The sequence below is a fragment of the Drosophila subpulchrella genome, chromosome 2R (assembly GCF_014743375.2).
Source record: "Drosophila subpulchrella strain 33 F10 #4 breed RU33 chromosome 2R, RU_Dsub_v1.1 Primary Assembly, whole genome shotgun sequence".
Classification (NCBI taxonomy): Eukaryota; Metazoa; Arthropoda; class Insecta; order Diptera; family Drosophilidae; genus Drosophila; species Drosophila subpulchrella.
Genome location: NC_050611.1, coordinates 13,367,894 through 13,382,848, shown reverse-complemented (window position 1 = coordinate 13,382,848; position 14,955 = coordinate 13,367,894). Strand labels below are relative to the sequence as shown.

Genomic DNA, 14,955 nt, shown 5'->3' with positions numbered 1-14,955 from the left:
AGTTTGCCACGCCCACTTTAACGCCCACAAACCGCCCACAAACTGCAAAAAATCGTAAATATGAACGCGGATATCTCGGAAAATATCAAAGATAGAGAAACGAGTTTTAAGATTTAGATTCCGTAGGCTTGAGCGCAGCGCAAGTTTATTACGCGAATATGCCACGCCCACTCCAACGCCCACAAACCGCCCAAGTCTGTGGCGCCCACAATTTTCATGGTAGATAAAAAATTTAAACTGAAATGTATTGGTCTCGTCAATACCTATCGATTGATTTAAAAAAAAACTTTGCCACGCCCACTCTAATGCCCACAACGCTTAAATCTGTCTACCGCCGGTAGGTGGCGCATTTGCTGCTTGCATATCTCCATTTTCCTTTGGTCCCTTTAGCTGAGTAACGGGTATCTGATAGTCGAGGTACTCGACTATAGCGTTCTTCCTTGTTTTATAAACTTTTTTCTTTGATATAAGGTTATCCCCTGCATCGTTCTTAATTCCTTAAGAAGTCTAGAAAATCTTTGGAAGAACTTATATTCTCATTGAACATGGCAGACTGTTATCCTTGGCTCTTGAGCGTAACTTCCCCCAGAGCATTGCCCCTATGAGATCCAATAGTTCCTGGAATGTCGTCTGAGGCATTCACTTCGATGACTGCATTCCCGGAACTTTAGCGCTGACGATTGCAGTTGGGTTCCCTGGGCTCTCGGGCTCTGGAAGTCTGGGGTCTTGAGTCTGGGGTCTGGGTGAAGCGTCTTAGATTACACTCGGCCCTAAGTAATTGCATTTTGCATTTTGCATATGCTGCAAAGTCAACAAACAACTGCGATTTGTCACATGCTGCAACTAGTGGCCCTGGCCATCATCGGTATTGGTTTTGGTATCGCTATTGGTATTGGCATCGTCATCGGAATCGCCATAGTCGCAGCCACTATATGGTATATGGTATAGGGTATAGTATACGGCATATGGTACAGTATGCGTATAGAGGCCCGCAGTTATTGACGTTTTTGTCACGTTTCCTGGAAGAAACCGTTTTATTTGCTCGCCTGGTGCCGCGGCTGGCATTTCGGTTTGTTTTGTAAGCGGAGAGCGGCAAACAAACTGCCCTGGGCCTGGGCAAAAGGAAAACAAACCTCAACTTGCAGCCATTTATCAGTTTCGACCTCCACTCTTCCCTCCCCCTCGCAACTGCACTAATGCTAATTGCATTGGCACGCCCTGAAGACCAGGCCCCCAACTCCCAGCTCAAACCTGGGGTCCAGTTCCATTTCCATTTCGAGTTCCATTTCCATCTCCGCTGACCAGCTCCAAAGCCAAAGCCAAAGCCAACTCGAATGCCTCGAAATTAGCGCCATTTAATGTGGAGCGTACTCAAGTTTTACGCACGATTCTTTCACTGACGCCACTCGAATCGGTGCCCCCGGGAATTGGCTGCAGTGCATCGGGGGTGACGGGCTCCAGAGGCCACAGTGTCAATGAGTTAATTAGCGCACGATTTGTCGCCCCCACAAAACCAGACAATGCACAGGGAAAAACTCATGGATCGACCATCGATAGTTAATTATATTATTATCAAACAAAAGCTTCTATAGCAAAACAATATTATAAATAACTTAGAGGATTGTCATTACAAATATAAATAATATACTATCACTTTACTAATTAAAATTCGATGGTTATTATAAATTAAAAGATTAAGTACTATAGCAAGAAAAAGGGATGGTAAAGTTATTTACTTTAATAAATATTTTAATTTACTAAGAGGATCGTCATTTCAGATAAAAATAAGTACCATCTCTTTACTAATTTAAATTTTAAGGAAAAAATATTTTCATTACTAATATCTTTTTTTTCCAGTGTACTTAAGAGCACAGAAGTGGGAGAAAATACCACACTTTTTGCTCTTTATGTGGGTGGTTCCCGTTCCCCCTAGGAACTATCGTGAAGGAAAATCTCTTTTATTGAAGTCAACACAGCCCATTTCTGGGTCACATTTTTTGGACTCCACACCGGATTTTATTTGGTTATAATTTATGTTGCACTGATTGAATTTTGTGGTCCACCAAATCAAGAAAAAGCAATTAAAATTATAGAAAAATTTGAGATAAAATTTATAAGCGCAACCATTTCAAGAATTTTTGTTGAATTTGATTAAAATAGCCATAAAATGTAAAAGCCTAAAAAGCATTCGGTGTTGCTCCAGTTTTTTTTTTGTTAAGTGCAAACTTATAGTTTTCTGAGTAAAGTAAAGTGACTTAAGAGAGTTCATAACATGTCGTTGAAATGGCTAAAAGTGTTTACGTGATCGCAATGGATTTGTCATTTCCTAGGGAAACACGTCATTTTAAGCTTATAATTGATGCAGTTTATTTATGAAAAATCAATCAATTTGCTGTCTGTTACAAGTCAGTGACTCACAAGTGAACTTTATAAACTACAACGTTACTCATCTCATCATGGATATACTGTTATTTCAGGGGCCTCCTGCTGCTGTTATCGATATACCTGGGTGTACGAGTGTTGGAAAAGCATTTATCAATCGAATGGCCTGCGGACAATGTCGATGACAAGGGCAATAATAAAAAGCCGCCTTTTGTAGTCGATATTGAAAGTGGTATTTTATTTATTTGCTTTTTTGCAGACCACACACGCAGCCCGCTCCGCAAGTTATTTACAGTTAATTGCTGCTGGCGGCGAATGAATGTTAAATTACATTGATAGTTCCATCAGCCGCAGAGGCAATTTTTTTTTGTAATTTTTTCCACAGCCCGCTTTTGTTTATTTACCCGGCGATATTGTTGTTTCTGCGGTTTCGCTTTCATTGTGGCGAGCAGGCAACGCAGGCAGCCCAAGCAGTCAGGGAGAGTAAATGGAAAATAAATTGAAACTGGCATTTAATTAAGTTAAACCGACCCGGCTCGATGGCAATTTATTAAAATAAACACAAGAATATATTGCGTCGGGCAACACTAATTGCAGTGTTATCTAAGCAAGGACGCGGGCAGCCCGAAAATCTCAAATCAACTCGAATTCGAATCGAATAGCCAGCGAACCGAAGTTGCAACATGGCCAGGCAACAAAGTCAACAAACAGTGTGGCATGGATTTGCGGACTTTATTAATTAAGTGCAAACGTGGTCACTTACAAGCCGTTTAAACTGCGTGTTAGCCAACTTGAAATGGCCCCGCTAATGCGCCAACAGCAGGTTCACAAAAAAAAAGGTAAAAAGAAAAGAAAAACATTATGTTCCCCACCCGAAAATATACTGGAAAAATTGTCAACTCGGGCCACATAAATTTTGCCGACGGCTGCAGTCTCCGTCACTTGTTTACGCTTTTCGGTATCCCATTTAATGGGTTTACGTTAACACTCGGCTTTTGCAGTTGCAGTTTGCCGTTTGCAGTTGCAACAGTCGCCAGTAAACAGTAAAATTTGGCTGGCTTCCTTTTGATCATAACTCGCTGAGTTATTGTGACAATTTGAATTGTTTCATTTTTTACGACTTTTTTACCATTTCGTATTATTTTTTTTCTATTTTGCCGAATTATTTTGCCAGCCACAGGGCCATTAACATTTGCCACGGATCCATGGATCCATTGGATCCACGCACGCAAACGATCTGAGTTATGGCCAAGATAGATGCAGAAGCATTGATTACGTCACCATAAATTAAGATATAGTTGTGGCGAGATTTATGCAGACAGGTGTTAATATCCATCGATTGGCCAATGATCGTAATTCTCTAGGAAGTTGCGTGGGCGCCACATTCGCGTTGGCCCCGCGAAAAATTTGTCAACTAATGGGTTAACAACAGATAAAGCCGGCTTTATGGTTATGTATGGGGTGATTTTCGGCACAGCTCCATAAATATCCCGAATTAATTTCCCGCAATTTTGTCTCGCAATGGATTTGTAATTGAATTTCCGCTCACTTCGGGGTGGTGCAAAATTTATTGTTCGAAATTAGAGTGGCAAATTTATGCGGTTTTAATTAAGTGCTCCAAACCGAAGGTTCTTTATCTTTGCGTACCTGAAATGGTATTCTAATTGCTTAACAAAATGGAAAGACATTACCAATCGATTGCTGCAATTTATGGAGCTGAAACTGGGCTGCCAGTTTTTTGTACTTTGGCTTTGGTACTTGGATTGGAATTTATAAGGTGGGTAGTCTTTATTGCAACAAAGCAAACTTTACTTTTGCATTATCTTTTTGAGACCTATGTTAAATTAAACATTTGAATATTTCATCAAAAACATAGGGTTTCTTAGCTGGAAATTATTTTTCACCTCCAATCTCTTGAGACTTATGACTCAAGTGGGACCACACAAATTTTCCTGGATCTTGCAAAACTGTTTACCCTGGCGCAGGATCCAAATGGGCGGGCGTGTCTGGACCACTTACAGCATAATTATCCTTTCGAACGGCTCAAAGGTAAACAGAGAACACTATTAACATGTCCGAGGGATACGGAGCCCTATAATGATGCCATTAATTAGCTGAAATTACCAGAAGGGCAAGGGAACCGTGGAACAGATATTGTTTGTGCAGCTCTAGCACCCTGAAGCCCCCTCAGCGCCAAGGATAACACCTTTTGATTTACGCTCCCTTGGCCCGTGGGCCGTAAAACAAAAGTTTAGGGCCCGAACCGAGTGGTAAGATCTATGTAAAAGTGGTCAGGGGTTCCTCGGCAGGGCGCCGCCTGTCTGTCGGCTCGTCTTTCTTTTTTTATTCTCCTGTTTTCTGGCCTAGGGCAAAAGTCAGACGCTGGGCATAATAAAAACGTCATGTCCTTGTCCACCCGGCTGGCCATTTGACGCTGTGTGGCCAACAGGATCGGGCCAAAAAGGTGCCAAGTGCGGCCAGCTGGGTTTTGGCCCGGCCCTCGTAGCCCACTTTTATTGTCTGTCATTTTTGCCAGCCAACATTATTTTCAGATCTCAGTCCTCAGTGCCTCAGTACCTCAGTGTTTTATTGTTTTTCGCGCGTCATTATTTCGACTTTAACATTTTGTTTGTTTGTTTTCCAGAGATCCTTGCCTAGATGGTCCATCTACCTTTTCAGTACTTTCGGCCAGGACTTAATTAAGGCCTCAGGTGCAAAGGGCTCGTAAAAAACGTGGGATCGCAACTCTTTAAGAATTATTTCCTTTTTCTCCGCCTTCCTGGGAATATTGGCATATTGATTCGCTGGAAAAATAAACCTGTAATACTTCGCTAAGAAAGCTGTTGATACCGGGGCTCTGTTTTCATGTTTTATGGCGAAAAGCATGTAATTTTAGCTATGGGAAAAATGGATGAGATATCGGACTATTGGAAGTCTATTGAGGAGTCCTGTTCCACTACATTTTGTAAATATTTGCCCTTCGCACATTATTCTATTTATGTTTGGAGCCATGAATATTAGTATGGAAAAATCGTGTAATATTGTAGCCAATTTCTGGGAATTCTGTAATTGAGAATAAACACATTGGTTTTCAACTTTTTTTTATATATGCTAAAGATATGAATTGGCTTGAAAGAGTAGGTATTGATTCAACTTTATTAATTTAATTTTGATGAAACTATATTGTAAATGCTTGATATTGTTGTACACTATTATTTTATTTTCCATTCATTAAAGTTACTTTCAATGGAGGTGCCCACATATTTTATTCTCTATATTTATACCATAAGACTGAACAATTTTTAATTTGAGTCAATGAAGACCTTGCATCAAAGTATCTAAGTATCTTTTAGCTGTCCAATTTCTTCAATAGTTCGGCTCCGCCCAACTCCTTGGGATCTTCCACAGTCTCTTGATTCTTTTGGGCGCTCTCTGTCTTAATGGCGCATCCTACTCATTTCATAATTTGCGCTAATCTTCGCCCCAAAACGTTGGGTCAACGGCCGGAAACCCTTTCTGTTTTAGTCTTAATTTCGCTTTATGTGGCCAAAATGCTGTTCGAATCCTGTTTTGCGGCACGGCGACCCTTTAATAAGCAGATAAGAGAGCATTTTTATGTGCCGCCTGATCGGCACCAGGATAACTCTATTAAAGGCCTGGCCCAAATGGCCCGTTCGCCATTCCGGCTAAAATGTCTGAGTGTGGTCTAGAGCCGGAGCCAAGTTCATGGTTACGTCAGTGGATAAATTATGTGCCAATCGAAAGGCAATTTGCCCCCGCAATCGACAATTACCAGCACTACAAATGTAGTTGGCAAGGTGTCGGCAGGCACGCATTGTCATCTAACAGATACTTCAGCTAAATGGCCGATGGGCTGGGTAGGGGGCTTTCTGGGGGATTGCGTGTCGATGGGAACAGGCCGAAGACACGCAAGCCAACTCCTCCTGCCATTAACAACTGCCCAAAATACACAGGTTTTTTGTTTTATGATTAAAATACCCATTTGCATGCCCGAAAAAGTCGAGGAACACGCCGTTTGGAGTTCGGGCTTGAGTCATGCAAAGTGAGCCGCTACCATTACCATCACAAGCTCATTAAACGGTAGTGAGACTCGATTCGATTTCGACTCCAGGACCCAGTTGAATTTGCATAGCTGCACGCGATCCCGAAAATCCCCCTGCCCTCCGTCGATTTTCCCTTTTAACTTTAAAGACTTTACGTAATTGGAAAGTGCCGGCCATGGTAATGGCGAGCAAAAGAATTTCGAAGAAGGAGCCAGCCTCGAATTGGCCAAGTGAATTGATTTATTTGGCCGGCACAAGCCAACTGACAAATGAATGCATTTCCGTTCTGCCGCAATGATCAACTGACAGATGTCTTGGCTTTGACCACAATTTATTTATTTGCCCCGCAGCCTCGAGAGCTTGCGACATTTCCTGCCCAATGACACGGAACGTTTTGTTCTGGGAAGCGATTCGACGGGGAAATGCCTAAAATAAATTGGGCTAAATCAATTGAACAGACACTCGAGATTATCGATTGAGGGATGGATATGAATCAGGCGACCCAAAGGGGGCTTCCAAAAATAAATTATTCAGTCTAAAAACCCCTTTGGAGCTACCCATCTATTATTCGAACTCCATTCTGTTTCTATGTTACGGATAAATCAATAGATTTGGAAAACTTTCTGTAAAGTTTTGTGTAGTCCATATTATCTGTATTTATAACAAGTCGTGAACTTCTTCACCTTAGAATTTTGTATCTTTACCTCAGATATTTATACAGATACATAAACTTATTTAGAGGCAACACCATTTAAGTGGAGATACAGAAATCTCTTTTAACTAATTGAACTTCAATCGAATCGAATTTGATCATAAGAACGTTTATAAAGCACCCCTGTCTGTATACATTCAATGATAAAAGTTATTTTCCTTCAAGACCGACTTAAGTACATCCTTCGGATCCATTTCCCTGACAACAGATGCCTGATCCGTCAGTTACATTACACATCCCGTGAGATAGCATATCGCACCACTCAGAGACCGGGCTGACTCCTCCAAAAAAAGCGGAAGGGCCCGCCGATATAAATGATGATAAATGCGGTGCGCAGGAATTAAGTTCAATTTAAGAGTATTTAGGGATCAACCACACATCGGCGACAGCAGATCAGTTTGGGCGATCTATCGATCGATTGTTGCGGCAGAGCAGCGAATACAAAAAGGTAGATTCCCTTTTTGGGAGTGACGAAAGATCTTGTCCATTAGGTCGTCTGCAGGCAGTTAATGGCTGCACCACAAAAAACACAACAAAAAAGGGCCACCGTTGTGGCCCAGAGAGATTGATATGTTTCCTGGACCCACAGACGATCGGCGCTGATCATAATGCCCTGATTATAGTTTTGTGGTTTTTAATATTCATGTCGATCAGCAGGCCTAGCGATATTTGTTTGATGAATTTATTGCCCCACTGATCAGGGAACAGGGAACCGCGATTGGTGATCGGTGATCGGTAATCGGCGGCGTTTTGTTTTATCCGCGGCATTTCTTTAATGGCTTCTCGGTTCTGGCTTTGGATTTGGTTTTAGGATCGTAAAATGCACAATTTAACGGTGTGCGGCATGGAGTGTGCTATAGTTATGAGTCTGAGATGGGTCTGGACTCGATTATCTCACAGATAATCGGGCAGCTGTGGTGGGTTTTATTGATTAGAACATGATTCGGTTGCGTGTTTACCTAAAAGTAGTGCATTCTGGGGTTTGTTTTGAACAAACAATAAGGTAGAACAAGGACTTAAAATAAAATAAAGGCCCCTATGTACAAACCTATTTATATCTGGTAAGTTAACGTATTTACTGAAAGGAAACTAAACGATAATTTTCTCCCGCATCGTATCCATTCATTTCTGATTTCTCATCTCTAAAACAATGTCGCTATGGTCACAACTCTATTCCCACGCTAGACAATAACAGATTCCAAGAACTTTTGATTTCCAAGGGATCGACTGACTAGCCCCCTTTTGAACCCTATTGAACAGCTCCTTCGAGCTCCATTGTCAGCCCCGATTTTCATCGTCAAGTGCGTAATTGCTGACAACCCGGCTCCTTGCTGCCAAGTGAAGATCAAACGATCCAATCGCTCATTACCAAAATCGAAGCCGGGAAAAGTCTGGGGAGAATTCGGGAAAGAAAGCCAGCTTTGAAGACGAGCCGAACGGCATTGTTATTCAAATTCAAGGGGGACACTTGACCGGGCCCAGGGAGAAATGGAAGAAATGAAGAGGAAAAACTACTGGGACAAGAAAAACTACATCAAATTGGCGCTTAAATATTTTCTGACCAACTGTGGGAAACAATAATATTGAAACAGAGAGAGCCAGGAACGAAAGCGCATTTACTTCGACAGTAAACTTGGCTTGAAATGGAATGGTATATGGTGTATGCTATGTGGTGTATGGTCTGGACTGGCCACTTGAGTTTTGAAGCGTTAAGTGGAAATCAATGCAGAGACCCCTGCTATAGCTCTCCGATCCAAAACTCTCAACCGAACGATCGAGTGAAGCAATTGACCAAAAACTGTCGAACTGACGATCGGCAAGCGGTACACTTGTTCGGCTTTGTTGTTGACCATGTTTTCTTAACCGTTTGAGCCCCTTTTTTCCATCGTCTTCCGTCTTCTTCTTCACTCTTGGGCGCGCGGTAGGTAAAAGAATATCGGAGTGGAATCTGTTTGGGAATTTTTTAACATTTTTCAACATTTTCTTCAGTTTTGTCGGCGTCTCTTGGAAATTTGTTTGTGCTGGCCAACGGAAATGCATTTATTTGCTGACGTCTTGGGCCGAAATGAAGGGGCTATCTGTCTCTTTCCCTCCCCGGTCACCCGTCTCTTTCACAGGGGCGTTAATTGATGAATCTGCTCGATCGGAGCAGAAGTTAGGCTATAGGTTCAATGACTATACCCACACACACTCATTTAGAGATAGATATACCCCCCAAAAAGACACCATGTGCTATTTCTCGGAATTTCTTTCGGGCCATGATTTCCTTTTCGACCAAGTCGAACTTTCTGTTCCACGTTTTTCGGCCGCTCTTTTTCCTTGGTTTTCCCTTTTGGGTGTTCATGTTAAACACATCTATTTATATTTTAATGATGTTTGTAATGATGGTGCTAAATATTTCCCACATTATTAGCACCTCTTCGTCTGGGTCTCGTCGCGGGTCTGGGTTTTCAGGGCTCAGGGCCAGGCGGCAAAGTCATTGAGGGATTTTCTTTGGGAACAAGTTGTGTGCGAGATCTTGTCACAGGGGCTTACTAGCCCAGGTATATAGGGTTCAAGTTTGTGAGGGGTGAGATAGGTGAAAAAGGATTAACAAATTTGTTTAAGAGAGGTTTTGGGTAGAGGTAAGTCAAATACTATAGAAGGTGAATGAATATGCCTCTTTTAGGGCAGAAGTGGAAAACTAAGATATAGGGCTTTCAGAAAAAACCGTTAAAATACTGTAAGATTTAAAATCGTATCGTATTCATTGTACTCTTTACTTGTAGATCTAACATAATAGAACTCATAAAAGCTTCTTTACAACACGTAATGATTTTCTATTAAGAGAATACAATATATATTACTTTATAGCACTTATGAAAGCGGTTTTTTTGACCATATCGCACTCATTATGAAGACCTTTGTGGCAATCATAGGTATAGGATCTCGATAGAATGTGATTGATCACTGGCGCTGCCGCCTTCAACGATGCTTAACAATGCTAAACACTTTTAATGAACTACCAGGCAAACAAGCAGCCAAACTTCCAGCAGACCACTCATATGAAATATGAATAGAGGAGTCCCAAAAAAGGGCCGCCAGGGACTGGGACTGGGATTCATTTGATCAAGAAATTAACGGTTTCGTTACTTGTTACTTGCAAGGGTAAGGGTTAGGGTTAGGTGTTGATTGGGCAACGCCCTGAACATATAGCCCTGTGCAATGGACGCCCGGCCATAGGGGATACGGCCAGAACTGATTGCGTTCTCAAATTTATGACCGCACATGATGAGCTATAAAATGTTTTATGGCTCCGCTCCCTAGTTGCAGTTGCGGTCCTAGAAAAACTACCAGAAGCCATCATGCCACACAGTCCAATCGACAATCCACAAGCCACCTCAACAATTTTCGCCTTCTGTTGGTCTGAAATTAAATCGTGTGATTTATTGACGTGTGGCCCGCTTCTGTTTTGGGAAATGGGAAAATGTTGTGGTCTCGTGTGTGTGGTGTGTGCGTTCTTAATTTCTTTGGGGTGGTGAAAGTACCACCTCCCTTTTGATTCGTTTCCCCCCGAAATTGATTGAGATGTCAGGATTCATTAGCAGCCATCCCTTACCACATTTCGGCTGTATTTTTCCAGACAAGCGGGGATTCGGCTGACCGACGTAAATCTGCCGGGGGAAATTCCCAGCCAAACAAGTGGGATAAGCCTGAATGCAGCTTAGTTTTGGCAAGAACTAGGGATAATCCCCGACTACCTGAGCTTAGCCATGCAAATGAATGAAGTTTTCAGGGTCGTCCGCTGAGAGGGCGTGCAAATTGACAAAGGAACTTTTCGCACATTAGGCCGTAAGTGGTTGTGTCCCTAACCCAGGCCAGCTGGAAATTTTCACGCGCACTCGCAGCAAACAAAAATAGTTTTGCACCTGTTGTTACTACATTTTCCAGCAGTTTACCCGCTTCTGCTGAACCTCCATTGTCCCTGCCTTTCTTTTCCTATTATCCTGCTGTGTAGCTCGTGCTGGTCCTTGTATCTCTCTTTTTTCTCCTTTTCAGACAGCAGCTGCAGCGGCTCTAATTGGCCATGGTCAGACCCGAAAAAAAATATAAAAGGTTGGTGTTGCGTCGAGTGAAAGTTGACCCAAAGCGTAGCAAATTTTTACGATTTTCTTCTGGCTTCTCTGGTGTGAGCGGCTTTGTTGCCAGTTTTTGCAATAAATTACGCATTTTATGCCTGCCCCAAAAAAAAATGGAAAATGGGTATATTTCAGATGCAGAGTTGTAGCTTAAAGTATCTGCATTAAATATAGTAAACTATTTTAGTCAAGTCCATAAATGACTGAAAGAATATGGATGATGTGTTCTGCATAAATTAAGAAATCGGAAATATTTTAAGCCAAGTTAAAATATTCAAATCTTTTGAATAAAAGAAAAAGTTCCTAAGTACTTAATAACATCTCAAAGAATCCCCAAAGTTATTACTTCCCAGCCTTCATTTGCATTCCATCTTTTGTTACAGCATCTCAAGTAGCTTTCGTCACGCGCTTGAAAGACAGTTGCCAACATTATTAATAACTCAAGCTGAAAAATATTCAACAATTGTAGCACTTTCTGTTATTGTTGTTACCGACTTTTGGACAAGTCAAGTGGAATGCCCCCCCCACCCCTCCTCCACCAAAACCCATTGTCATGGAAATCGAAAGCAAACAAACAGCAGCTACAAACTACTGTAAATTGTTGAAATATTTTCGTTTAGTTTTCGGGATATATATATTTTTGTGAAAGGTTTCGAGGGCACGGCCGAGGTGAAAGAGTGGAAAATAGTAAATTAGATGGCAATGTGAAGGCATTTCCTGCAGACGTGTCAATAAACAAAAAAACACATCCGAACAGGAGACCCTGCAGTTAGGGGGCACTCGAGGTGTCAGGGGCACCAAGGGGTTAAGTAGTAAATTTATTGGAATACTTACGTATCTGTGAAGTGTCTGTCACTGAGACTGTTCCTTCCGCAGCTAGGTGTATGGCTTTGTTGTGTGCACACTGTGACATTATTACGTAATCTTCTACTGTACATAATGCACCTGAAATCACCACCTGGAAGAGAAGGAAAACGGTATTTGAAATCTAGAACAATATGTAAGGGTGAGGTTTTAATAATTTGCATGACTTTCAAGGATCCGGCTTGAAAAAATGAATACTTCACATGAAGTTTTAGCTAAATTAAGAGCTCCCTTTTACTACAATATATATCGTTTAATAATAATATGTAATACATTTTTTTAGTATATGTGCCAAACGAGTTCTTAACTTTTCTCTCCCATTTATGACCACCTTATCGCCGTGCTATCTGCCAACCGGGCCATCAATAATTGTATCTATCAGATACCAACAGCAGAAAGAGACCAATGGCAATATCTACAAAATATCAAACCTAAATTGCATACCAATGTTTACACGTTGTCACGACAAATACTTTGATACCCTCGGCACAGTGCAAACAAGGCACAAAAGTATTTCACGTTGTGTGTTCTTCTATTGCCATCTTTGAGGGCCCCCTTTTCTACGCCCCTGGAAGGGCGTATGTCGGTAGCCTTTACCTTCTTTCCCTTGCCCCTCCGCCGAAAAGCCCCCTTTGATGGGTGATTTATCATGTTTGATTACTTGTCTCTTTGGTATTTTATTACATTCATTAATAATCGCGCCTTTGATTTAATGAATTTATTGTTTCGCCAAGCGGGCGGCGCTTGTGTTTACCCCCTTTTGGTCTCAACCCCCCTTTGAATGTAGTGCTATTGTGCCAGGTCAGGTTGTAAATCAATTGAGACCCAGATTTACCTGCGATATATGGAAGTCAGGTGCTTCAGGGCTTACGGTAATGTCATGAGGACTTTGACCATGCAATTTCGATCACTTTTGCGTAGTTTTTATTGCATGTACATAAGATTTATTTGCAGATTTATGGATCCAACTATCTTCATGGAAAATTGTAAAAGTCGAAATGGCATTATATCTTTATAGATGGTTACGTTTTGTTTACTTCAGTTTTTTTCTATCTACTGTTATTTCATTTTTTTTAACTTGGTACAATTTCAGTGTTGTTTGTGAAATCTGAATGAATAATGGTTACAACTTTTTCTCAAGTATCTTTGGCATTCTCCTTCTCTCGCACATGCCACACCTTATCTCCATTCATAATTTCATCAACCCAGAAAAAATAACCAAACTCTTTTGTGTGGGGCCTTGCTATGGTTTATTTATTAGAACTCTGTCGATAATTACAAAATAATGCGTTTGGTTGCCCCAAACCCGCCGAAAACCCCGCAGCCCTTGGCTTTTTCTACCACTTCATTTTACTTGGGACCCCGACCTCCTACGCCCCCTTCCCTTTGCCACCCACCTTGAGTATCTTCAGCTACACTTAAAGAAAAAACAAGATCAGACAATTAATTTAACATAATTTGTTTAATGCCTGTTTTTCTTTGTACAAAGCGTTAGCATTAAGTATATTTCTGTTTAAAAATCATCATATTCTAAGTTTTGAAATATATATAAAATATTATTTATTGAAATTTTTCTGCCTGCATCCATGCTTGGGAAAATAAAGCTTGCACATTGGTTACGGGGGATCGAAACGAGGTTACCCGGGGCATAAATTCGAGGCGAGGAAGTGCTCGATAGCATTACAAGGCGTGCGCCTTGATAAGATTTCGAAGCTACCAACTGGAGAGTTTTTAGCGGGGGTGTTTCGTGGTCTTAGGTTTCGTTTTGAGGAAGTGTTTGGCCCGCAAGTTCTTTGTAACTTGGCTAATTTGTCGCCTGATAGTCGTGATTGAGGCTGCGGTTTTTCTCGAGAGGCCTTGATAGTTATTGTTTTATAGATTTCGAGGGCCTTGCCATTCGAGTGGCTAGCACAAGGACCGGTGGCGCTGTAAAGTTAAGGGTCTTTTCCGATATCACAATTAAATTTTGAAGAGTTGGTTAGTTGAAGATATTTTTGTGGTTACTTGAAAATAAGGTATTCTAAGGCCTTAAATTCTCGTAGGCCTTAGAGCTTTGGAGTGAAGAACATCTATTACAAGCAATAATATGTTTCCATTTGAAGTAATAAGTACTAGGGCTTATATATTTTAAAGGTAATGATAAACAACTAATCCTAAAATCTTTTCCTAAATTTTAAAATATGTTTCAAAAATCCTTTCTTTTAAAAAACGAAAACTTAAAGATATTATTTAATAGCGTTATCCCCAATTTTTCAAATCTTCCTTAAAACACCTTCCTTTTTAACTTTTCCCTATCATTATAATATTCAAACCATTCTAAATCAATATGGTTCTGAAAAACGTGGTAAATTCTATGCTTTCAAGTACTCTCAAATCGTTTCCGAACCCATTACAAACATAATTTAATAGCACCACTTCACCTTCACTTGGGCCATCGATCATTGGCAATACTCACAATAAAAAACAGCAGTCTCTCTAACTGATTCGACATTCATTCGGCGATTAATGTACATAATTTTAACCCATTTACTGCCGGCACAGAGCAGTAAACTAAAATTCAGAGGAGTCGTAGTCGCTGGGTGATAACGTGCTGGTTAATTGATGTGGCTGACATTGGGCACTTTCGGCGTTGTAATCCCCGTGTAATCGCCAATCGACATTCGCCTCACTTGACCGATAGCTCTCCTCTGCTGATATGTGATATAAGCAATATTCTGGGATATATTTCAGCGTTCAAATCGAAATGAAATCGAAACTCATCGCTGGCCAACAAACACACACATGTGCACACTCGCGAATTCACACACACGCGATG

General features: G+C 41.2%; 1 protein-coding gene across 4 annotated transcripts in view; it reads right to left on the bottom strand.

Annotated features, from left to right (window-relative positions):
- Positions 1-14,955, bottom strand: part of LOC119550298 (probable serine/threonine-protein kinase nek3) — a 64,155-nt gene that overhangs the window by 11,921 nt on the left and 37,279 nt on the right. For 3 of the 4 annotated variants that reach the window (XM_037858893.1, XM_037858894.1, XM_037858892.1), the window contains one exon: positions 12,111-12,234. In XM_037858893.1, the coding sequence (XP_037714821.1) occupies positions 12,111-12,234 (124 nt within the window). Of the gene's footprint in view, positions 1-12,110; positions 12,235-14,595; positions 14,924-14,955 lie in introns of those variants that run through there. The other variant, XM_037858896.1, reaches the window with a different exon arrangement.